The following is a 27,153-nucleotide window of genomic DNA, read 5'->3' as shown; positions in this document are numbered from 1 at the left end:
CATCTGTAAGAGGTAAAATTGTTGGGGAGGGGGTTGTTGTGTAAATGAAAAAATAATGAATAAAAAGTAAATAAAATAAATAAAAATCTGCTGGATTCAAAGAGAACTCTGTGCACTCGCTGTATTCTAAGCCACGCCTACCGCTGTTCATAAATATTGATTAGGTAATGCCAACATTGCTTTAAAGGGGACCTATTACTCTCCTTTTTTTCAATATGTAAAATAAGTCTCTGATGTCCCGAGAGTGTGTGTGTGTAGCTCAAAATACCACACAAAGAATCTTTGTAGCTCTTTAAAACTGCTCTTTAAGCCTTTAATCCTAATTGTGCCATTTTGATGACTGTCGCATTAAACTCAAATGAGATTGTGCTCTTTTCAGAAGAGGACGGAGGTATAGAGGCCTGTGTCAGCATAGTGGCAGATATAAGAACATGACGAACGTCCCATGCTAATGAGGGAGAGATGGTCACTAATGGGCGGGACTTTCCCCTCTAAAGACACACACAAAGGGAGAATGTCAATCAAAGTGTTTCTTCAGACTCATTTTAGCAAGTGTGATTGTAAAAGTATAACTTAATAAATATTTACCATTAGGAGCTGGTTATATTCATGAACTGCTGCCACAAAACTGTGTTTAAACCCCTTATAAAAGTGGTTTTTGCATAATAGATCCCCTTTAAAGTCTTAGATATGTGTTTTAATTATTATTTATTAATTAATGGATAATCCCAGGCTCAATACAAGTTAGGCTCAGATGAAATAATAATGTTGACTGGCACAAATTACAAATACTAAACTATAAAACTAAAAATTAGATGTTAAGGAAGAAATGTAAAGCTTTAAATTACATAAAAGCACCTGCATTAATATCAGGCATGTGATTAAAAAACAAAAAGGGAAACTATTTTCCCCCACGATTAATATCAACAATTATATTACTATTATATAAAACTTTTTGGTCAAATGTTTTATTTGTTTTAGTGTCAATCTTTAAAAAAAATGTGTAACTGCTGTAATAATACTATTACACTAAAAATTATAAGTAATAATCATGCAATTAATTAATTTATTTATTTTACAGAACACCAAAATTGTAATATAAAAATGTATGACTGCTTTGCTATCAAATATTAAATCAAAATTCCAAAAGAAACTAATTAACAAACTAACAAACTATCTAACTAACTAACTAAATAAATAAATAGGGAAAATAGGCCTCATTCACTTCCATTGTTAGTGCCTTTTTTTTAAGAAAAGGAGGGTCTGAAATGGCACAGCATCTGATCAGAGCATATCTTACGGCAGCGGTGTCTTCCTCCACAGCTCTTTGGCTTTGAGTGTCTGATAGACGGTTTTCTGTCGTCCATCGGCTCCGTTCTCTCCTCCTCTACTGCTCTGCATGACCCGAGAGCACTCCATCTTCTCATCCCACGTGCCGGACAGAACATAGTGTGCTTTCCCATCTTTATCCGTCACCACCCCTGTGACCTGCAGAGAGCATTGCGCGAGAAGGAAGCGAAAGCAGACGTGAATTAGAGAAGGACGGAACGGTCACAAACAGCGTGACGAATGAAAGAGGAAAAAAACGGGCACATCTGCATTCTGGGAAAAAGAAGTGAGTGGAGTGGCTGCTGACTCACCTTTCTGGCCACGTCTCTGGAGAAGTAGCTGTATGGGGCGAATTTGAGATGGCAGCGGTCGCCCGTTCTGTGGTTCACGATGTCTATTTCTCCTGACTGAGGCGAGAGAAACACAGTTTATGTATACAGTCAAATGCTGTAGGTTACTATAGATTTTGCACTTTCAGGACTATATTTGTGTAATGTAATGTAATTAGGTCTGGTTGATTGCTCAAAATTAAATAGCAAATACAATTAAAGTCGTCCTGAAACAGAAGATGGAATTGAACTTTTTTATTTCTTTATCATGAGAAAAATCCACTTGAAACAGCCCTAAAATGAGACCAGAAACGTAGGCAATGCATGATTTCGCCCTTTGGGGACCGTTTGGATGGTCGAAATAGTGTTGCTAACAAAATGTAAAGAGATAAATGAATGAAGGCAGAGCAGAGCAGAAACAAGACACACTCTAATAGCTCTGCTACACCCTGATGGACTGATAGCTCCACCCTAATTGACTGATAACTTTGCCCCAAAAGACAGATAGCCCCGCCCTAAAGGACTAATAGCTCCACCCTAAAAAAACCTGTCCACAATGACTATTAGCTCAACTCTAAAAGACTGATAGCTCCACCCTATAAGACTGATAGCTCCGCCCCCAAAAAGTTAGCTCTGCCCTAAATGACTAATAGCCTCTCCCTAACGAACTGATAGCCCTTCCCTAAATGACTTATAGCTCTGCCTTAAAGTGATAGCTCCACCCTAAGGGACTGATAGCTCCACCCTAAAAAAACTGATACGCATTAAATAACTGATAGACCCGCCCTAAATGGCTGACAGCTCTGCCCTAAAGAACTGATAGCCCTTTAGCTCAACTCTAAAAGACTGATAGCTCCTCCCTATAAGACTGATAGCTCCGCCCCCAAAAATGTTAGCTCCGCCCTAAATGACTAATAGCCTCTCCCTAACGAACTGATAGCCCTTCCCTAAATGACTTGTAGCTCTACCCTAAAGTGATAGCTCCACCCTAAGGGACTGATAGCTCCACCCAAAAAGACTGATAGCTCAAGTCTTATGAACTGATAAAGCTGTGGTCACACTGGGCTTTTCCTCCCATTGACTTCCATTCATACGCACGCAAATGCGTCAGACCGGAAACGCGGGGTCATGCGTCAAGTTTTGCAAGTTGCTGCGGTGGAAAGTTCAAGCTTGGTGAACTCTGACCTGCGAAATCGCATCACTTGACTGCGTGAAAACAATCGAGGATCAAAACATGACCTCTCTGGACAGAAATTTATAACATGGAACAAATCGCTCGCTTTTAAAAATGTCTAATAAGCTGGTTTAATCCCGCCCCTTTTTGCAGCGCCGCACGACAGAATATCGCACGCTAAAACTCTGTGACCACAGCTTAACTCCATTCTAATTGACTGAAAACTGGATAGCTCCGCCCTAACAAACAGATAGCTCCACCCTAAAAGGACTGATAGCTATGTCCTAAAGAACCTAACATTATGGACTGATAGCTCTGCGCAAAAGAACTAATAGTCCTGGCCTAAATGACTGATAGCTCTACCCTATGGGTCTGATAGCTCCATCCTATGGGTCTGATAGCTCCACCCTATGGGTCTGATAGCTCCACCCTATGGGTCTGATAGCTCCACCCTATAGGTCTAATAGCTTCACCCCAAAAACCAGATAGGCCCACTCTAAATTACTTATAGCGTCACCCTAACGAACTGATAGCTCCACCCTAAAGAACTAATAGTCCTGCCCAAAATGACAGATAGCTCCGCCCTAAAGAACTGTTAGCTCCCCCCTAAGGGACTGATAGCTCCGCTCTTAGGACATTCCACGTGACCGCAAGAGTAAAAAAGTTTTTTTGATAGGGGGGAGATGGTTATACTTGATAACTTAATAAGCAAACTGCATTTCTGACCTGATCTATCCAGAGTTTCCCGACTATGATATTGTGCACTGTGGTTGTGACTTTCTTCCAGGTGTAGTGATTGTTGCTCTTCTCAAAGATACAGTGAATAGAACCTGCAGAAACAAACAGGGAATTCAAGACCAGCGTGCGAAAATCTGCTTCTAGGCATGAATGTAATTAAACACAAACATTTTACTTGTGTTTGTTTTCAAAAAAAGGGAACTGATGAGAACTTTAGCATGAACTATTTAACTTCCCTGTTAAACGAAACCAGCACATGTTTGAATTGCAGATCTAAAGATGAAAGAATAAAACAGTTTTTACCCAGAGGCATAATGGAGAGGTATTTGCCCCTGAACTTGCTGGCCAGCGCGATCTCCTGTCTCAGGGTCCAGCCTCGCTCAGAGATCGCATGATGGGCAGCAGCTGGAGGATGATGGCTTACCTGAAGAAGGAAATAAAGATGATGAAGGAGAAGAGGAATAAGAAGGAGAAGATGAAGAAGAAGATAAATAAGGAGGAGAAGAGGATGATGAAGGAACAGAAGGAGGAGGAGAAAATAAATGAGGAGGAGGAGGAGAAGATTATGAAGGAGAAGGAGGAGAAGTTGAATAAGGAGGAAGAGGAGAAGAGGAGAAAAAGGAAAATGATGAAAGTGAAGATAAATAAGGGCAGTGAAAGAGATGATGGAGAAGATAAATAAGGAGAAGAAGATGATAAAGGACAAGGGAGAAGGAGAGGATGAATAGGGAGCAGGAGAAGATAACAAATAAAGGGGAAGAGAATAAGCAAAAGGAGGAGGAGGAGAAGAAGGAGAAGAAAAGGAGGAGGAGAAGAAGATTATGAAGGAGAAGGAGGAGAAGATGATGAAGGAGAAAATAAATAAGGACAGGAGAAGAAAATTAGGAGATGATGAATAAGGAAGAGGACAAGGAGAAATGATGAACAAATAGGAGGCGAAAAAGATTAAGAAGGAGAAGGAGGAGAAGGTGGAGAAGGAGAAGAAGATGATGATGAAGGAGAAGAAGATAAATAAAGAAATGGAGAAGAAGATGATGAAGGACAAGGAGGAGGAGATGATGATGATGAAGGACAAGAAGGAGAAGATTAAGGAGGAGAAGAAGGGGAAGACGACGAATAAGAAGGAAGAAAAGAAGAAAAAGGAGGAGGAGAAGGAGAACAAAAGGATGAAGAGGAGAAGAAGAATAAGGACGACGAATAAGGAGGAGGAGGAGAAGATGATGGAGGAGAAGAAGATAAATGAAGAAAATGAGAAGATGATGAAGGACAAGGAGGATGAGATTATGATGAAGGAAGAGGAGGAAGAGGAGGAGAAGAAAAATAAGGAGGAAGAGAAGAAGAAAAAGGAGGAGAAAAAGGAGAAGAAGAGGAGGAGGGGGAGAAAGAGAAGAAAAGGAGGGGAAGGAGAAAAAGAATGAAGAGGAGGAGAAAACGAATAGAGGAGGAGAAGAAGATGATAGAAAAAGAAGGAGATGAATAAGGAGGATGAAAAAAAGAGGAGAAGGAGGAGGAGAAGAAGGTGATGAAGGAGAAGATAAATGAGAAGTTAAAGAAAATGATAAGGACAAAAGGGAGAAGGAATAGATGAAGGAAAAAGAAGAGAAGATGAAAAGGGAGGAGAAGAAGACAAATAAGGAGGAAGAAAAGAAGAAAAAGAAGGAGAAGAAAAAAAAATCAAAGGAGAACAATAATAAGAAGAAAGAGTCGGAGAAGAAAAAATAAGGAAAAGAAGATGTAGAAGAAAGGAGATAAGGAAGAAAAAAATTAGAGGAGAATAAAAAGAAGGTGAAAGAAGAAAAAAGAAGAAGGAAGAAGAGATTAGCAGATGGCTTGATTTCAATGCACTCTTCCTGCGTCTCAGGATGAAGAGTGTGTAGGGCCACACCTGCTCACAGAGGGACCTGTACCCGCTCTCCTGCAGGCGGTCCAGCTCAAAGGTCTCTCCCAGCAGCGGGTTGAAGGGTTTGCCGGTGCGGTGAACTGTAGTGGAGTACGATGACACGGTGAAAGCGGCCACGTAACACATCTGCTCCAGAGAGCTCTGGCACTTTGCTCCTCGATCCAGCAGCTCATAGTACTCCAGATCCTCAGAGAGACGCTGCAGCATGGAGAGCGGCTCGTTGAAGTTCACCTGAGGAAAGCACAGAGCATATGAGGAACTGACACACCATGAACAATGTTTGATTTTAATTCACAGTTCTATTTGGTATTCATTTACTTTGAAACGTATACAAATGATACGAAAATATATTTAAAAAAAAATTTACAACAATGTACTACAAAGTTTTGCCTTCTTTTTTTAAATCTTGCACACACAAACATTTAGCATTTTAGCACACAGGGTTGTTGAAATCTCAGTTTACAAGGACCTACATTGAAAAATCCAGTCTTTGCATATCAGTCTGTTATTTGCAACCATTTCTCAAAGGTTTGTTTTCAGGTCCGCAGCTATTGAGGATTTAAACAGCCAAAATGCATGAGATTTCCATTTTATTTATAATATACATACACAAACACACACACATGTATGTTACTACACTCTATATATGAATTATATACAATATACAAATATAATTAATTGTACTTTTGTATTATTTTATTATAGTAATGCTATAAAAACATTTTAATTATACTTTTTTCCCAATATAATAAACATTACAACAGTGGTTATTATTAAAACTTATTTATTTAACTTATTCTCCGCAGACGAGTGGGCGCTGCCATTTGAATCTTTTTGGCTTGAGACTTCCGGTCTCATTCACTTCCATTCATTTTTTGACGTTAAAAACTGCTTGTTATGCTGCTTAATATTGCAATTTGATATTTTCTTATTATATTATTCTACTTGGTCTGTATAGTCATGCAAACATTTGTTTGTAGAGCAAGTAGTTTGACCGTTTTCTGCCGTTTATTATTCCTAGTCATTTCTCCCATAGGCGACTGAAACGGAAGTTCTAAGACAATCGTGAAAACAGGCGCACTTCCGCATTTTAGAATAAGGTCAATAGAGGGATTCATGACCACATTAAATACTGAAGAACAGAAAAGGTAAATACATAGACTAAAAGGCTGATAGTTGGGATTTAAGAATTATTATTATATTCTTCAACATAAGTGAGAAATTCATCATTTAAATGAAGACACAGATGAGCTTACAGGCATTGGGATTTTGGACAGCTCTTTTCCAATACAGTTCTTCATGATGCTCCACAGATTGAGAGAGTAATTTGGTTTATCTGGGATTCGGGTCCGTCTTTTCCTCACAGGCACTACCTCTTGGGATTGAGGAGACTCGGGATTGGATGCCATAGACTGTTCGTCCAGCTGTACAAAAAAAAAAATCAAGTCTAGATGTCAGTGTGTGTGTTTTTTCACATCTAAACAGCACATGAACCCATATTTTGTTCACATACATACAGTAAATACAACATAGAGGGCTGCACAATACTGTAAAAAACATATTTAATTTATTTATAATATATATATATATATATATATATATATATATATATATATATATATATATATATATATATATATATATATATATATATATTTACAGTATATATATATATATAAAGTATATATATATATATACAGAAAAACAAAAAGTACATTAACAAGAATGAGAAATCAACAAAATACAATTATACAAAACAAGGCAATCCTTCTGCGTGCTGATCATTGCTTTGTGCAATAAATATGGAGATTTTGTCAGCAGTTCACCAGATCTTTAATGTACGCTTACCCCTTTATTTTAACTTCATTAAATAAATAAATGATTTTAATACATAGCTAATAGAAAAAGCATTTTTTTAGGGAAATGTTATATCGTTCTCATTATATCGTAATCCTCAATAACAATATTGCATAATTTTTCCAGTATCTTGCAGCACTAATTGAAACTATACATCATGAAGCCCACTCGTCAAATATAACATCTTACCGACGTCGTCCCGTCATCCATTCCCATTTCGCTACTGATCCCGCTGACATTGCTGCCGGATCTCCTGAGAGAAATGGAAAGAGGGTATGAAGAGAGCCAGAGAGTGTGAGAGAGAGAGGAGGAAAGGGAAAGGGAAGGCAGAGACACACACTTAGGTCCAGTAACACTCAAATGAGGAGTTAAGGGACAGACAAAAGGATGGGTGTAAAAGGGAGGCGGCAGATAAAGACCTGTGATATTTGGGGTCTGCTGGTACAGTGATGAACTCCTGAACATCCTCGCAGGCATCAAAAAATTCATTCTCCTCATCCTCGTCACTGGCGTCACCCTTTCCTGGAACTGAGCCTACCGGATGGAGAAAACAGGACGTATAATGTGTACAGGAGATCAGTATGTCATGTCCAAATGTATAGCTGACTGTCCCAAACACCAAGTCAAGCTTTATTTTGTTATTCCGCTGGTTGTGTGGACATACAGTGGAACAAAATGTGTGTTGTAGGACCACATAAATAAACACCATACCTGTCAACCCTCACGTTTTTCCCGGGATTCTCCCATATTGTACAGTTCTATCCTAATATCATCCCGTAAAGGTATTTTCCTGTGTTTCTCCCGTATTTTCAGTTTTTCTCTGAACAGCCGAGCCTCCCTATACGCAACCCATACCGCCGAACCACCAGGGGTCACCCCTTGCTCTTAAACGCAAGGCTGTTCTGTGCTTTCGCTTTGTTTAGGAATGCAAACATTCAAAAATAAATATTAAAAAAGGCGCCATTCCCTTCCCTTTTGATTACAGGTGCCGTCGCCCATCCTATACAATCCTCAAAACATATAATGGGGCATGACTGTCAGCTGACGTGCTCCATAATGATAAACAGACGCTGTTTCCTAAACGGATTCTGTACACGCGATTTGAAGCGAAGAGAAAGTCCGGCTTTTGGGTGCGTGTTTAAACAGACATTCACACACAATTAATAATAATAACATATAAAGATGACAATCTTGATGGGTTTTTTTTCTTTCAAACACAACTAATTTAGTCTTAAATGAGCATAAAAAGTTAGGAAAGCAGTCGAATGCGTCAGTCGTTAGATGTGTGCATTTTTAAAGTGACACCTCTTTTTTAATGTAATAAAAAAAATCTTAATAAATGAGAGATTCATTCGTTGCTCTTTAATCAGAATGTGCAAGTTATACAGTGTAGAAACGGCTAATGAGATTGATAGCTTAATTTTATTTCTTTATAATAGCTATTAAATTTAATAAGCTGAACTGTTTGCTAATGTATTTGCTGCTAATGTTTATATTTATTTTTTCTTTAGTTAATAATAATTTTAAAACATATTACTGACCATTTAACTGCTTATTTACAATGAAACCGCTCCAAATGAACATATTTAGTAATTTGGCGATTTTTTTTAAGGGAGGGAGAGGGGTATGTCGGGGGAATCCCTCATTATAGTGGGCATATCCCTTATTTTCACATCCCAATGTTGACAAGTATGATAAACACAATCATGAATATGAACACAACACTATTTTAAACCTGCACCCAACTACCATACTGGAGCAGTAATCTAACTATACTATCTACATATACTATATTAAATATTTAAAACTATACCAGGGCTTCCCACAAATAGACCTTATATCAACGGATGCCCAAGTATATTTAATGATATTTAATAACCAGAGGAAAATCTTCTTTCGACCAACACATACCGTACTGCTCGTTGTGTGTGCGCGAGAACTATCTACACTACCACATACAGAGACCCAATAAGACACGTCTTTTTGAGACTTGCGTCTGACCGGGGTTTCTAAATCTCCTAAAATGTCGGGGATTAGGCTTTTGCTTTCGCTTTTTAAGTTGTCATTAATTGTATGCGTTTTTGCATTACCCTTTTATTTAAGCCTACCTTCACTTGGCTTCGCAGCTGACTGCACATGCACAGCCGGGTGCAAGAAAGAAACATTAAGTAAATCATTCTTTAATCTAAACAATTTAGAAAACGTTATTATTTACTCTGAGAGGACATCTACACCGGCTGCACAAAATTTGTACACAATTAGAAATGTTTAATCAACTCCTTTGCCTTATTTAAATAATCTACAATCTACTTAATCTCTTTTATTAGTGTTATTTTTATAACTTTCACAGAGATTGTCTGTTTTTATTCCTTTCTTCTGTCATTTATTTCTCATTTGCTGTATATTTTTTTAATTAGATGATGTTAATATATTACATATATTATACATGTTTAAAATAATTTGGCAGCACTGAACAAAATCTCATGCCAATAAGCAACATAAACAAACCCATTGGAAAGGAACAGTGTATAACAGTGTTATAACAAATACAAATTGTTTTAAAATCACCTTATTTTTTTTGTTTGTCGCATGTAGTTGACCATTTATGTGCCAGGAGTAAAAGGTTTGTTTCAATTTGGCTAGCACGAATATTTCAAACCTGTGGGAAGCACTATACTACACATAACCCAAGACAGACTATGAAAGCATGTTTAGATTAAATAGAACAACATTGTGCAAAGGAGGTATTTTAAGGTTGAAGAAAACAAGTTAACATCATTTTCCTTACTGAATCCTTGTAAGATGGAGTTTAAGTGAAGTGTACGGTGCGTATAGAGTGAAGAGTAATTCTACAGGTGGTTTGTCAATCCCACTCACCTTTTTGAGGCACACTCAGCAATGCACAATGCTTATTTCTAGAGATATAAAGTGATTGTAAGAAAGTGCCCGGTGCAAATGTGTTTCTGTACCTTTGCTGTCTATGGCAGGGTTGCTCTGTGATGGAGGCAGGACAGTGGCTCCCCTGAAGGCTCTTTCTAGATGGTTGTGTTGTTTGGCGAGCTGCTCCAGCGTCTCCTCCAGCCTCACTCTCTGCTCTCTCTCGGCCTGCAGGGCTTTCTGCCAGCGCTTACTGTGAGCCTGTGCCAACGCTAGGAAGTCCCGGCAGGCCTGGGTGGATATCACATTACAAGAGAATCGTTAAAAAGTAGTTTAACGGTGGTTTTTGTATGCCAAACAGATAACCACAAATGAAATAGGGCTGCAAAATATGTACATCATCTGAAAGTGAAGTATCACGTTTTACTGTCGCATAAAACAAATCAGACATAAAAGAATGTAAACAAACAAAAAAATAGATCAAATAAAACTATATATATATATATATATATATATATATATATATATATATATATATATATATATATATATATATATATATATATATATAGTAAAACTGGTAAACACTGACTTGCATAGTAGGAAAAACAAATACTGTGGAAGTCAAAGGTTACAGGTTTCAAACATTTTTCTAAATATTTTCTTTTGCGTCTTATATATCTTCAGAAATAACAAACTCATAAAGGACTAAAACAAGTAAAGGGTGAGAAAATAATGACAATTTTTATTTTTGAGTGAACTATCCCTTTAAAAAAGATTAATCATTTGTTTAATTATACAATGAAGACTTTACAGAGTTATTTTACATTTAATCTTTCAATACATTCACCTGAAAACTATAAGAACCAATTGATCTAAAATTATCAATTCGTTCCAAAAAGAAAGCTATTTATTTTATCTATTAAAATTGTATTCATATTGCAATATACACTCACCGGCCACTTTATTAGGTACACCTGTCCAACTGCTCGTTAAATTTGTAATCAGCCGATCACAAGGCAGCAACTCAATACATTTAGGCATGTAGACATGGTCAAGACGATCTGCTGCAGTTAAAACCGAGCATCAGAATGAGGAAGAAACGTGATTTAAGGGAACCTGGCATGATTATTGGTGCCAGACTACAGGTTACAATTGTGTTTGAGGCTGCAATTTGCACAGGCTCACCAAAATTGGACAACAGAAGATTGGAAAAACGTTGCCTGGTCTGAAGAGTCTCGATTTCTGCTGCAACATTTGCATGGTAGGGTCAGAATTTGGATTCAACAACATGAAAACATGATTCCATACTGCCTTGTATTACCGATTCAGGCTGGTGGTGGTGGTGTAATGGTGTGGGGGATATTTTCTTGGCACACTTTGGGTCCATTAGTACCAATTGAGCATCGTGCCAACACCACGTATTATTGCTGACCATGTCCAACCCTTTATGACCAAAATGTGCGCATCTTCTGGTGGCCAGAACAGTCACCAGAACTCAATCCAATTGAGCACCACTGGGATGTGGTGGAACAGGAGATCCGCATCATGGATGTGAAACCAACAAATCTACAGCAACTGCGTGATGCTATCATGTCAATATGGACCAATATCTCTCCATTACCAGTAGCTTAAAGGCAGTTCTGAAGGCAAAAGGGGGTCCAACCTGGTACTAGTAAGTTGTACCTAATAAAATGGCCGATGAGTGTGCTTTTTTGAATCCCAAATGTTGACTACTATTATAAATTGCAGAAAGACAAAATATCACAATGTCAGTTTTTCAACAATATCATGCAGCCCTAAGACTGAAATCTGCTGGTTGGTGGTCTTACGTTGATCATGGCGTTGGAGGTGATGCGGAAGAGTGTGGCTCGCTCCGTCACCTGGCGAATCTTTTCACTCGTCTCTCCTCCCAGCCGAACACCCTCCAGCTCAGACAAGGACCTGGCAGAGCAAACAATACCACATATGAGCACAAAGAGCAAATTATTGTGTTGAAAAGTAAATGGGTAACAATTTATTTTGATGGTCCAATTGAGCATAGTAGACTGTCTGCTTAATATCTGCTGATACTGCTCCTTCAACAGACATTTAACAGACTACAAGAAACTTTGCAAGTACATGTCAACTTACCCTAACCTAACAGTCTACTTAAAATCCAATGAGAATTAGTTGAAATGTAGATGCAGTGTAACTTAAATTCAACAAACGGACCATCAAAATAAAGTGTGACCAATAAATGTTTTAATGATGCTAACTTTTTCTTTAATAGTACAATTATTAACAACAGGTATTATTGGTAACTAAAATGTAACCTATATAAAAAAATATTGTTTGTTAAATGAAAACGATGAAATAAAAATAAATATAAAATTTGATAAAATACTCATCATAAACATTTTGACACACACTTTCTGTTTGGACTAATTACTTTGCATATTTGTGACCCAGTACCACACATTATGTCTTATGTTACACTGTTATGTTTTTGGCAATAGACTTTTATACCAAAAATCATTAAAATATTAAGTAAACATCACGATCCATAAAGAGATTTTGCAGATTTCCTGCCATAAATCCATCAAAACTCAAGTTTTAATTAGTAATGTACATTTCTAAGAACAATTAAGTCAACTTTAAAGCTGATTTTTACCAATATTTTGATTATTTTGAAGTCTCAGATTCCAGATTTTCACATAACTGTACCTAAGCTAAATAAATCATATGCTATCATAAAGTGGAAATCAATGTAAAGCTTAATCGTTCAGAATTCAGAATAAATAACTCAATTTCTAAAGAAATTGCACTTAAGGCTGGTTTTGTAGTCTGAAAAATAATCAAATAAAACAAATAAATGACAAAAAAAATAATAAGTATAAATAATTATAAAATAAGCAAACAAATTAATATAAATAGTACAAGAATACCAAAATATGTAAAATACACTGCGATATCTACTTAATGAACAGTATGCAAATGTAATTAAAATGCTTAACAATTTAAAACTACTATTTAATAAATTATTAAAATATACAAAAGCGTATATTAAACAAATATCACTAACTAATAATGTCATTATATAATGAATATCATAATAATCAGAAACTCAGTGTGATGTGTCCAAACAGGACGTATGGACTGACCGCTGCAGTGCAGAGCCGTGTTTGGCGATGAGGTCGTTGCAGGTGCTCAGATCCTCCACTTTGCTGCCCAATGTGCGGAGCGTTGACTGAACCTCTGAGTTACGAGCTCCTCCACCCTGACCCGCCGCAGGAGGAGTTGACTCATCTCCTGAATCATCTGAACCAAAAAAGAGAAACAAGAACTGTCCAACAGCCTTCCAGCATGAGTGAAAATTTAAAGGGGAGCTTTCATGCCACTTTTCACAAGATGTAAAACAAGTCTCTGATGTCCCCAGAGTGTATGTGTGAAGTTTCAGCTCAAAATACCACACACACTCTTTAAAACTCCCCCTTTTAAGCTTTGATCCTAATTGTGCCATTTTGGTGACTGCTGCTTTAAATTTAAATGAGATTGTGGTATTTTCAGAAGAGGGCGGAGCTACAAACGCCTGTGTGTCAGCATAGTGTCCGATTCAAAAACAAGACTAACGTCCTATGCTAATGAGGGACGAGATGGTCACTAATGGGCGGGGCTTTCCCCCATACAAAAGGAGACTGTCAATCAAAGTGTTTTTGCAGACTTTTTATATCAAGTGTGATTATAAAAAAATTTTACCATTAGAAGCTGCTTATATTCAAACACTACTGCCACACAACTGTGTTTAAACCTCTTATAAAAGTGATTTTTGCATAATTGGTCCCCTTTAATGCTTTTCTCAGAAGTGTCACTGACCCGACTCGGCCTGCATGCGGAAAGCTTTGGCTTTGGCGAGCTCGAGTGCTGTGATCCAGCGCTGCCGCTCCACCTCTGAGCTGGCCTTCAGGTGATACGTCTGCGTGCCGCCATTGGAGATCACGAAGTTGCACGAGTCCTCAACCGCAATATTGGCCGTGGCCAGGTTTATGGTGCCTCGACATGTGTGCCCCATCTCCGCCTGAGTCCTGGAAAGCATATATAGAGAGAAGATTGCTGCTGTGAAAAAGACAAGAGGCATTAACTTTGTTTTTCTGAAATAAATAATATATGGAATCATATTCATGTATAAGGCTATAATACAATGGCTGGATTTTATTTTAATACTCTATTCAAAAACACATTAAAACAAAACAAAATAAAAATAAAATAAATAATAAGTGAAAATCTTGAATCTTACCTACAATAAATTTGGCTTTTATTTTATTATGCTGTCTCTATTCAAAAATAAAATTAAATAAAAAAATAATAAATAAATAAATAAATAAATAAATAAACTTAAATAATAAAAAAAAACTAAATAAAATAAAAATAAAAAATAAATGAAAATCTTAAATCTTACCTACAATAAATGTGGCTTTTATTTTATTATGCTGTCTCTATTCAAAAAATAAATAAATAAATAAATAAACTAAAATAAAAAAACAAAACACAATAAAATAAAATAATAAAATCTTGAATCATACCTACAATAGGTTTGGCTTTTATTTTATTATGTGGTCTCTATTCAAAAACAAAACAAAACAAAATAAAATAAAAATAGAATCCTACCAACAATAAATTGGGCTTTTATTTTATTATGCTCAATTTAAAATAATAATAATAATAATAATTATTATTATTATTATTATTATAAAAAACTACAATGAAACTACAATAAATTTAGCTGAACAAGTAAAAATATTTAAGTAATTTTTCTCAGTTCCACACACACAGTTGAGCTCTTTTCCCTTTATGGCAAATTGGTCAATTGTACACAGTTATATTCTATTTTAGCTTTTGCTCGGTCTGTTTGCATGGCGCTAAACAGGTGGCCTGAATGAGACCCAATGTGTTTTCGGACTTCAGCATGACAGTCAAAGTCTGTTTCTCTGAGGCTACGGGAACATTCATGAGGCTCTCTGTAAACTCGGAGAGTTCGAAATTAAACAAAAGTCCCCCAGGCAGCTGTTTTTCAGCGTCTTTTGCAATATGCATGAATTCACACTAAAAGGCAAGCATTCGAGAAATGCCTTCAGATAGAGTTTCTTGAGCATTTATCTGACAGAAGATACGCTACTGCTGCAGTATCACAGTATCTAATATCAGAGTGAAAAACAGCCTTGTTTTTTTTATTCCAGCAGATTTCATCATGCTTTTTTTTAAATAAAATATTTTTTATAAGTTATGATAAATGTTGTCTATTTTGATGTATTGTACTTTTTAATTTAATTTAATTTTATTCAGTCTACTGTGTCACATAAAACTTCAGTAAACTTTTCAATATGCAGTTTTGTCATCAGACATTTATTATGATATACTTATACTCCTCACAATCACAGGACTGTTTAACATTTGCACATTTGAGATTTGCAAAATTTTTTTTTTGCACTACAATGCACTGATTTACTTGTCTGGACTGTACAAACCCTCTGTACACACCCACTGTACATATACATTTGTAATCATGTTTCTCTATCTGCACACTTCTGATTATTAATAGCAATCTGCACATATATTCATTGTAAATCTCTGTTCATAGCTAATACAACCTGACTATAATGTTGATAGTACATCCATCTGTAAATATCACCATAGTTTTTCTATAATTGCACTTTATAACTTATATCTTTATCCTGCACTTGCTGCTATTGCACTGCTGGTTAGACCTAAACTGCATTTCGATGCGTTGTACTTGTACATGTACATGTGTAATAACAATAAAGTTGAATCTAATCTAATCAAATTATTATCAATATTAAAGTTCACAATACATAATATTTTCAGATGTAAAACAAACAAACTTTCTTTCGCCTTTGCAAATTATTTAAAATAAGCAGAAAATCCATATTTGTTATAACTAAAATAAATATAAAGTGCAATAGAAATGTTAAAAATTAATAAAAATAACAATAATTTAACAATAATTTCAACAATAATTTCACAATTTAAATTAATCTGAAACGAGCAGATATTATGGCCACACTTTACAATGAGGTTTCATTAGTTAATATATTTTTTACTAACATGAACTAATTATGAGCAATACTTGCATACCAATACTTAGAGCTCAACATTAACTAATACATTATTACGATTACAATTCATACTTGTCAACATTAGTTAATTCACTGCGAGTTAACATGAACTAACAATGAACAACTGTATTTTCATTAACCAGCATGCTGCCACACAACTGTGTTTAAACCCCTTAGTCAAGTGATACATAATAGGTCCGCTTTAATGCTTTTCTCAGAAGTGTCACTGACCCGACTCGGCCTGATGCGGAAAGCTTTGGCGAGCTCGAGTGCTGTGATCCAGCGCTGCCACTCCACCTCTGAGCTGGTGAGCGAGCGACCAGTGGTCTTTGTTTCTTCAGATGGCAAAGTAAGTTCGTATCGAACTAACTATTACACCGAGTGTAAACATGCTAGCACCACAAGCAAATGCCAAATGCTGTAATAAATGTATTGTTCATTGTTTGTTAATGTTAGTAAAAACATTAAACTAATACAACCTTACTGTAAAATGTTACCGATACTATATATTGACATACACTCACTGGCAACTTAATTAGGTACACCTGTCCAACTGCTCTTTAATGCAAATTTCTAAGCCTGCGACATTCGGATAGTAGGGTCAGAATTTGGCATCAACAACATGAAAACATGGATCTATCCTATATATCTATATATCAACAGTTCAGGCAGGTGGTGGTGGTGTAATGGTGTGGGGGGTATTTTCTTGGCATTCTTTCGGCCCACAATTTGTGTCAATGCCAAAGCCTATATGAGTACTGTTGCTATCCATGTCCATCCCTTCATGACAACAGTGTACCTATTTTCTGATGGCTATTTATAGCAGTAAAACTCACCAAGTCATAAAGCGTGAATCATCTCAGACTGGTTTCTTGAACATGACAATAAGTGCACTGTAACACAATGGCCTCCACAGTCACCAGAGCTCAATCCAATAGAGCACCCTTGGGATGTGGTGGAACGGGAGTGTCAATATGAAGCAAAATCTCTAAGAAATATTTCCAGTACCTTGTTGAATCTATGCCACGAAGGATTAAGGCAGTTCTGAAGGAAAAAGGAGGTGCAACCCGGTAAGAGTAAGGTGTACCTAATAAAGTGGCCAGGGAGTGTATATTCAATATACTTTTATAAGCATATAAACAATCAACAAACTAAACAGTTTTTAGTCATATGAATTCAGCAGTAATCCTGCTAAGCAGCTCCTATGAAAACGTCTCAGCTAAAAGCAAACTTTCCATGCTCAACTGTAATCTCCCAACACGGATGAATCACCACTTCTTGGGATTTTCCATTCTCAGCAGGAAAAAAAAAATCAGGCAACACCAGTTTGGATGCTCAAAAACTGTCACCAGCGACTTAACAGAGGCACAAACTATTCAGAGCCTGCAACCTGTGAAATCTGCAACTCGCGCTCTACATTTCCTGATGAATCTCTCACACACAAACACAGCGAGAGAGTGAAGAGAGCTGAAATCAAGCCTTAAGTAGAGCGTGTGATCCTCATGTACACAGATGACCTGCTAAGACGGTCACATGACCCAAACTCGCTCAGCCAATCAAAACGTCCAAACCGAGGTGGAGTAGGCAATGTGCACTTGTGTCTTTAGTCATACTGTAATGCATTTACGTGACTTCAGCGGAGGTTTGTGATGAATAAATATAGCATATTTTTATAGAAACTGCTTTCATTAAGGAGAGTTTTTTTTGGTGGTAAAACATTTTAAAACAGAGCATAGCTAAAAATGTCCATTTCCCTCTAACATTTAAGCTAGAGCTGCTTGATATTGGAAAAAAAAACTGACATTGCAGTATTGGGTTTTTCTGCTATATATATATTGCGATATGAATACTATTTCACAAGATTACTATTGAATTCACAATTTTACATTGATTGTTATGATTTTTTAGGGGGGAGAGAGCATCTTCATAAAATATACAAAATTCTATTTATATATATAAATATATATTTGTATTTGTATTTGCTTTGGCGTGGCTTCAACACAGTATCCGTATTCAAGAGCAAATACAACACAAGGAGGAAAGCACCCGGGTATATCCAGGATCTGCCAAATCATCTTACACCATTAAGCGAGGTACGAAGAATGGATCCCAGAAGTCAATTATTTATTTTAATTATTAAGCCTGACATGTTTACAGTATTGTGTTAAATGGGGAAATAGTTGCTGTTTTTACCCATTACGTTTAAAAAGAATTTATTTTAGAGCAGTAATCCCAAATCAGTGACAGTGAGGTATTTTTTTGTAAGGTTTTCATACTGTTAGAATCTTATACCATGCCATGCCTAGTTGGATGTTACATTTGCAATGTAAACATGGAAATTCTGTATCACATATCAACTGTTGCATCATTTACAAATCAAAAACGCAATATCTCACGCTTTCAGTATCTCATGGCTCTAATGAATATTGCAGTCTAATGTAGGAAATGTTTAATGCATTCAAACATTCTGGAACCTACTACACATAATAAATTAGTTTTTCCACTGTATTAACAAGAGCAATTTCTTTGAGGAGTTAAATAAATGATGACATAACACAATATATATACAATGTGCTCTGTGTTTATCAGATAAGCTGCATCTGTTTTACTGATATTTATGGTTCAGAAAAACATGCAGTTTTTTCCTAAACAACAGACAAAAGTATGCATTTCAAAACAAATGCATATGCAACTGATCCTATAGAAAATTAGTAATAATATTTGAGATTTTTTAGATTTCAGACTTACAAGATATATCAGACTTACTAGATAATTTGATGAGGGTTGCATGGTGTTTATTTATATATACACACTATTGTTCGGAATTCTTAGGCCTGATGAGGTTTGTTTTGAAAAAAAAAAGTCTCTTGTGCCCTTGTATTATTATATTTAATTTGCAGTCACATAATATAATAATACATATTTTCTATTTTATTGCATTTAAAACATTAAAAGAAAAAAAATTATAATTAATTCAACATTTTGTTTCACATCAACCTTCAGAAATTACACCATCATGCAGCTTTTACGCTCATAAAAACAACTTCTAACTATTATTGCTCAACATTTCTGTGGAAATCATGATGAAATGTTGTTTTTGCAGGAATGCTGATGAACAGAAGTTTCAAAATGACAGCATTTGTTTGACACAGTTATAAAGAACAATGTCACTTTTACTAATTGTTTGCCATTCAAATATAAAAAGAAAACTCTTACAGATCCTACATTTCTGAATGGTAGCATATCCATTCACAAAATACCTTCAAGTGTAGTGGTGAATCTGGCTGCTGTTACACGATCAAACCATTCCCATTACATCTGCGCAGTTAAACTGTACTATTAGTGAAAAGACAGAGCACTTTCTGCTCATGTTAACCTTGATCTAAATAAAGTGCTAATGTGACACAGATCTTTTGTATTTGCTTTGGCGTGGCTTCAACACAGTATCCGTATTCAAGAGCAAATACAACACAAGGAGGAAAGCACCCGGGTCAGCAAAAGTAGCGGACAATCTCTCGCCATCCAAAAACGCGGAGGTGTTGCACCTTGATATTTTACAGTTTATTGACAGAGATCAATATCAGAGGGAGAAGGGGGATTTTAAAGAATGTGTTGTTATCCTCTCATGTCAAACTGTTGAGCAAACAGTAAGGATCGTACGAGCAAACAGACACACATGCGGGAGCTCCTGTGCTCTCACGCGCAGTATTAATAATTAACAGAGCCCAATGAGATGAATGCAACTTCCCTACATCAACTCAAATCTAATTACGTAAGCTGGCATCATCTTACAAACAACACGAGAGTGTTGAGCTTTCAGCATCTACAACATCTCCAAATGGCATCTTGAATATGCAACAAGTTGGATGATCTAAGGCAGGGGTTCTTAAACTTTTTTCCAACAAGTACCACCTCAAAAAAAATTGTCTCTCCAAGTACCACCATAATGAGCAGCATTGAAATACAGTATTTATTTTATTTATGTATTTACCAGGATCCCCATTAGCCACTACCAAGGTAGTGGCTATTCTTCCTGGGGTCCATCGAACATAACACAAAATTACATTAATACACAACAACAAAGACCAATAAAAACATTAAAATACAAAATTCATACATAACATCCAAATCAACAATCCATTTAATATTGTTCCATTAAATATTTTTTTAATGATTTTTTAAATCTAATTTTACTTGTTACAAAGCATGTAATGTCTGATGGCAATTCATTCCATATTTTCATTCCTCTATACATCACGGTACGATGCTTTGCATTAGTTTTTGAAATGGGAAGCAAAAAATTTCCTTTTAATGCATGCCTGGTGTTAAAATGATGACTAACATTACTATACAAAAGTTGACAGTACAATACACTTAGAACTTTTGACACAGAAATCTTTCTTATAAAACACAGCAGAGAAACAATTACCCTATCCTTCACCAATAACCAACCTAAAGTTTTATGCATTTTAACATATACTATGTTAAATATACACTAATAAATACAACAAATAAATACAGTAAAATAAATAAATACATTTTAATATATACTATGTTCCCTGTAGGGTTGTAACAATATACCGGTATGACGGTTTACCACGATTTGAACGTGCACGATTATCATACCATGAACAATTGCATATCAACGGTTTTAACCCTTAAAGACCGAGACAGCCGCCCGCGGCTAAAAATAAGTATTGCTCTTAAATGTTTAATAACTTTTGATCCGCTGATCCGATTCATACAATTCAAAGATTGGCATAAAGAAGAGACTCTCAGCTTTCCAGTGCTGTATCACATAACATTCGCGGACTTTCAGAGGCTCCGGAATCAGTGCGGTTACGTCATCAACATTTGACAACGCTGATTTGACAAAGAAACGCTCGTCACTGTGTCTCCGGACAAATCAGACATGATACATTGATGCATTGTCCCTCCTCCATGCCCAGATTGGTTCAAACTCGCTATATCACAACCAATAAGCATAGGTTTCGCTTTTGTTTGTGGACCAAGCTTTTTGAACAACACGGAATGAGAGATAGGCATACATTTATGCGCGGCTAAATAAAACGCAAAAAAAAATGAAATAATTCTCATACTAAGTACTTTTGCATGCACAGCAGCACAGAAACATGACAAAACAGTGACACAGCAAAGACGAACTGTTGCTCTTGCTGTTTTCAAAAGACGCAAATGAAGATGCAGCTGTTTGTCTGCATTGCAGACAACCATATCCCAATCCATATCGATAGACAACCATATCCATGCTGGCACATAAAACCTAAGGATGTTCCATATTGAATCTAGTTTCGTTATGTAACTATTTATAGTATAGTAAATATTTATATCTATTTTTTACTGAGGATTTGCACCATGTTTATTTGGACTTTATTTGGACTTTGACACATTATTTATTATTTTCTTATTTTTATTTGTTCATTGTAAGTGGTGTTGTTTATAGTAACTAAAAATATATTATTTGGAAAAAGTCAAATTTGCTTCACTGTTCTATTATTTTGTAACATTTGTAACATACCGTATACCGCGAAACCGTCAAACCGTGGTATTGTTTTAGACGATTATCATACCGTGAAAAATTCATACCGTTACAACCCTAGTTCCCTGTAACTGTAAAATCTAAGTTTATCTAAGTAGCGTAGTAAGCCCAGTAAAGTAGCTACAGCTCTGCACAGTTCTAAAACGTGGCAGATTTATTTCTATTATTACGAATATTTATTATTGCCATCCATTTAAAACATTATAAATAGTCTGAACGTTAACACTGTATTGTGCTTATATGTAAAAAAAATAAATAACTAAAAACTAAAAACATCAACATTTAAATTAAAATGGCATTTTAATAGTTAAAAATGATAGGTTAATGTTGTTAAAAACTAAAAAGAAAAGTGCTGTACTTAAATGTAAAGTATTAACATATAGTTGCCAATTCATCAACACCTGGAATTGTTGCCTGGACCTCAGAAATATAGGCTGTATGTCATATAATAAATATTATAATACAACAGTTCTGTCTGGTTCTCGAATCTGATTGAATCTGCATTAACACTTCCGAAACGCTAGTTGGCAGTGAGGTGTAAATGTTCCTCTGTGTCGAGTTTCTTTGCTGGTGTTTTGCTTTTCCTGAACACTTCCTTAATGTACAAGTGGCTCAAACTCGCTCATTTTGAGGCAGGAACCGGTGGACGTGCAACAACTTTAACTATGAGGTAAACACCAAACAAAACTTTCCATCCGGAGCTCCTTCACGGGACTCCACACTTGTAAACAATCGCTCAATCAGGCTCGCACCATTCATGCGGCTCTCGGTCCCGCCCAGACTCGTCAGTGCTACCAAGCCGACCAATCACAGAGCTTGCGCTACGCATTGTTGCGACGTGTAGTTACATTTTTTGAGAGGTGCATGTCAGCGACGCCGACGGCCACGGCGAAGGGCTATGCGTCAGTGCCGTAGCATACGCCGGCGTTTGACAGAAGTATAAATCAGCCTTAAGGCACCATCACCCAATAATGTAATTTTAAAGGGATAGTTCACGCAAACATTTTTTTTTATTTACTTAGTATTTAATCTCCAGCAAGTGGTCCCAAATCTTTAAGAGTTTCTTTCTTGTGTTGAATACAAAAGATGTTCTGAACAAAGCTGCAAACTTGTAACCATTGTCTTTCAAAGTAGGAAAAACAAATACTTAGGAAGTCAACATTTTTCAAAATATCTTCTTTTGTTTTCAACAAAAGGAAGACACTTTTAAAGGTTCGAAACAAGTAAAAGATGAGTCTTTTTTTTTTTGGTGAACTATCCCTTTAATACTCGATGTCAAAAGAAACAGCAATGCTTGCCATACCAGGAATATCAAACCATTTCACTATCTAAAGCTTAGCGCCTTATCAGATATTGGTGAGAGGCCAAAGAACACTTGACAGCATCACAAAGGGTTGATTAGGACATCAGACGTTCCTATAAACCACTGGCAGACCTGCTGTCTATGGAAACGATACCTGATAGCCATCATCTCTTTTGTTTCCGGAGGTCGATAAGCGAAAATAATGTCCCAAACTCACCTGTAGTAAGACAGTAAGCCATTGCTCAGGACGAACCATCGCCTTTGGTATCCCTTGATGTAATTAGTCCATTTGAAGAGCCAGCCTTTATAGGTGTCTCCAGGGGCCGGGGTGGGCGCTTTGGGCTCCGACATCACGACAGCCCTTGGCTTCACAGTGTCTGAAGGGGGTCTGGGTGAATATGAAGGGTTAAACTGGTTAGCTGACACTTGAATGACACTGTGATGTGATGAGCTGACTTTAGCTTGTATGCCAAACACCAAGTGTTTACATGCACACTGAAACTGCCCCACCTAGATTCTGTTTTACCGCTGCCCGAAGGGCTCTGTGTAGGTTGACATCATTTTAGTATTGAAACACAGTCCAAATCTCGAACATAATGGCAGAATCGTGTGTTATTGTAAGTGGATATCATGTCAAGGGTTAGTTTTGCTTACGTGTCACTCTGTGAACTAAGTTCATTTAATTTGCAGACATGATTTAAAACACAACAGTACAAATAAAAACACCGTTTACGATAATAATAACTAAAACATACATATTAAGAGCTAGTTTAAACTTTGTTTAGATAAACGAGGCCTGTTTGCAGAAGACATTCACACATCACTGACAACCCAAACGACATTAAAACAACTGAGTTGATCAATACCACCATGAAATATGAACACGCTTCGTGTTTTAATAAAAATCTAGCTCGCTCTCAGGCATGTGCCTACATGTAAACGTGAAATGACTTTGACGGCTAATTCAGCTAACGGCTAATAAAACTGACGCGCTATCGCGAGACATGAACGAGTAAACTCAAAAACACCACTATATATCTATAAATAAAACCCTTACGCGCTGATAAATCATCTATAATCCACCCAACCTTCCGTTTATCCTCTAAAAGTCATTTAATAGTGTCATCATGCGGGGAATTGTGTGTGTTAAACTGAAGCTAACTAGCCTGTGCTAACCTTCAAGCTCAGTATAATGACAGAAATCGCGTCAAGTAACGCATAACACCAGATGAAACCTCCGGCAAATAGCATAAAACTGCATGAGGATATAGGGGAATGCGAAAAGGCCAGTGCTGAGATGGTTTTAAGTGTGTTTTGGGAGCTGCCAGCTCTTACCTGATCTCTCAATGATCCCCTCTGAAGAAGGAAGTCGGTGACATGAGATCAGACGAGCGAGTTTTACTCCACACTAAACTCGCATAAAAGTCACATTCATGCCGCTTTTCCATCTAAACACAACACACACACCGGGCAGAATCTGATTAATGCATGTGCCTAAATGCCCAGGCTAACTCGTTAATTGTATTTTAGTTTAAGCCTATTTGTTTTGGTGCGAAAATGTGAGAATAAAGCAATAAAGATACACAGTGATTTTACAAGAAGTTGACTTTGGTAAATTCAGCTAGAGTGGTTTATTGCTTAGAACAGTTGTGCAGAAATGTGATTAAAACAGATGTTCAATACAGTAATTATTTATGATAAACAGTGTTAAAACAATGCTAACAATTTATTACTGTAGGCTGTTTGCTGTTGCCAAGCAACTCTAGGCGCATTATTTTTTTAATCTTTATTAAATCTCCTCAGATAACAAACAAGAATGATCACTGTCTGTAAATAAACACCCACACAACATAAATTGCATAAATAAATGCATATTAAATTGAGAAATAATTGCAATCGATTAATTATGATTATTATTATTAGTAGTAGTAATAGTATTTATTAATTGTAGTATTAGTAATTAGTAGTAGTAGTATTATTAATAATTTTCCCGGGTTGCAGCTGGAAGGGATCCGCTGTGTAAAACATATGCTTGATAAGTTGGCGGTTCATTCCACTGTGGCGACCCCTAATTAATAAGGGACTAAGCCGAAAAGAGAATTAATGAATACAAATTAATTTTCTTATCAGCTAAGTCCTTTTATTAATTAGGGATCGCCACAGCGGAATGAACCGCCAACTTATCCAGCATGTTTTTTTAGGAAGAGGATGCCCTTCCTGCTGCAACCCATCTCTGGGAAACATCCACACACACTCATTCACACTCATACACAACAGACAATTTAGTCTACCCAATTCACCTGTACTGCATGTCTTTGGACTGTGGGGGAAACTGGAGCACTCGGAGGAAACTCACGTGAACGCAGGGAGAACATGCAAACTCCACTGAAACGCCAACTGACCCAGCCGAGGCTCAAACCAGTGACCTTCTTGCTGTGAAGCAATTGTGCTACCCACTGTGCCACTAAATGTAACCAAAGAAAACAAAATCAACAAAATGAATGTTGAATAAAATTAAATGAAATAAAAGCGGTTGGCTAATAATGTAGAGATTTTGTGTAATTTGTTATGGAAAATAAAGTATTTGCATTAAAATGGAAAAAACTAAATAAAAAAAAGCTACAATAAATGTAGGTTACTTAATAGCCTACTGTAATCTGTAATAAAATAAATTAAAACAAAGTCAAATGTCCTGCTTATATATATATATATATATATATATATATATATATATACATATATATATATATACATACACACAATTTTATTTATATACATATATATTATATATACATACATACACACACGCACGCACACATATTTATATATATATATATATATATATATATATATATATATATATATATATAATAATAAAATTGTATTATTTATTAAAACAATATAAAATGGATTCACTAACTGTCTAGGGATGTTGTTGTGTAATTTGCTACAATAAAATATCATTTTTTAATAAAAATAAAATAAAAAGTGGTCGGCTATTTTTTTTATCAATTTATTATTTATTAGGAACATAATAACTTGTGGTGAACTAAACGATGGTGCAGTGGGTAGCATGTTCGCCTCACAGCAAGAAGGTTGCTGGTTCAGTCTCGCCTGAATCAGTTGGCATTTCTGTGGAGTTTGCTTGTTCTCCCCCTGTTCGTGTGGGGTATCTTGACAGTCCAAAGACATGTGGTACAGGTGACCTGGATATGCTAAATCTGATCATAGTGTATGTGTGTGAATGAGTGTGTATGGATGTTTCCCAGAGATGGGTAGTAACCATGGGTAGTACCGCTGAGTAAAACATATGCTGGATAAGTTGGCGGTTCATTCCGCTGTGGCGACCCCTGATTATGAAAGAGAATAAGCCGAAAAGAAAATGAATGAGTGAATAATTACTTGCCTTAAAATAAAAACAAAATCCAAATAAATCAACAGTAGGAGCGTTTAAACTGTCTGCATTAAGTAACACTATTCTATACTCTATAAAATTAAACTCCATAAAGTGATGTTATATTATTTTTAAAGTGTAGTTACAGGAAATCTGTCCACAAACTCCACTAAATCTGACGTGTATACATCTACATCTGCTAGATACCTCATACTACATTCCTATATATTATTAAGACACTGTCACTTTATAATACTCATCATATGTACAAGCCTTTTATACTATATACTTTGCATTATAGTGTACTTTTTCCTCTTTATACTGTTTTGCATCTGCACAACTCTGGTTTGCTCTCCTTGCCTTGTGCCCTTAAGTGTAATTGTATCGTGTACAATTTTAATTTTTACTTATATTTTTAGATTATATTATATGTGTAATTGTATTTATTTTAATATCTTTTTTAAAATTCTACTTTTTGAATTAACATCATCTTTTTTGTATTAACATTATCTGTTAGGCACCTAGGTAAGATTAGTTCACGTCATCTTTCAGCCAGTAGTTGGCAGCAAGCGCGCATGACGT

At 36.2% G+C, this 27,153-nt stretch overlaps 1 protein-coding gene across 51 annotated transcripts in view; it reads right to left on the bottom strand.

Annotated features, from left to right (window-relative positions):
- osbp (oxysterol binding protein) overlaps positions 1-24,680 on the bottom strand; it is a 41,571-nt gene extending 16,891 nt beyond the window's left edge. For 17 of the 51 annotated variants that reach the window (XM_068220238.2, XM_068220262.2, XM_068220270.2 and 14 more), the window contains exons 1-14: positions 24,513-24,556; positions 23,395-23,565; positions 14,060-14,268; positions 13,348-13,504; positions 12,037-12,148; positions 10,297-10,495; positions 7,747-7,861; positions 7,517-7,580; positions 6,727-6,894; positions 5,456-5,701; positions 3,874-3,994; positions 3,559-3,662; positions 1,641-1,736; positions 1,301-1,488 (exon numbers count right to left, since the gene is read on the bottom strand). In XM_068220238.2, coding sequence (XP_068076339.1) covers positions 1,301-1,488; positions 1,641-1,736; positions 3,559-3,662; positions 3,874-3,994; positions 5,456-5,701; positions 6,727-6,894; positions 7,517-7,580; positions 7,747-7,861; positions 10,297-10,495; positions 12,037-12,148; positions 13,348-13,504; positions 14,060-14,268; positions 23,395-23,528 — 1,913 coding nt within the window. In that variant the 5' untranslated portion in view covers positions 23,529-23,565; positions 24,513-24,556. Of the gene's footprint in view, positions 1-1,300; positions 1,489-1,640; positions 1,737-3,558; positions 3,663-3,873; positions 3,995-5,455; positions 5,702-6,726; positions 6,895-7,516; positions 7,581-7,746; positions 7,862-10,296; positions 10,496-12,036; positions 12,149-13,347; positions 13,505-14,059; positions 14,269-23,394; positions 23,566-23,687 lie in introns of all 51 variants that reach the window. The other 34 variants (XM_068220239.2, XM_073947475.1, XM_073947535.1 and 31 more) reach the window with 5 other exon arrangements.
- Between the last annotated feature and the right edge of the window lie 2,473 nt (positions 24,681-27,153).

This window comes from Danio rerio, chromosome 1 (genome assembly GCF_049306965.1).
Source record: "Danio rerio strain Tuebingen ecotype United States chromosome 1, GRCz12tu, whole genome shotgun sequence".
NCBI lineage: Eukaryota > Metazoa > Chordata > Actinopteri > Cypriniformes > Danionidae > Danio > Danio rerio.
The sequence above is the reverse complement of the archived record's forward strand: the minus strand, read 5'-3'. Positions and strand labels throughout refer to the sequence as shown.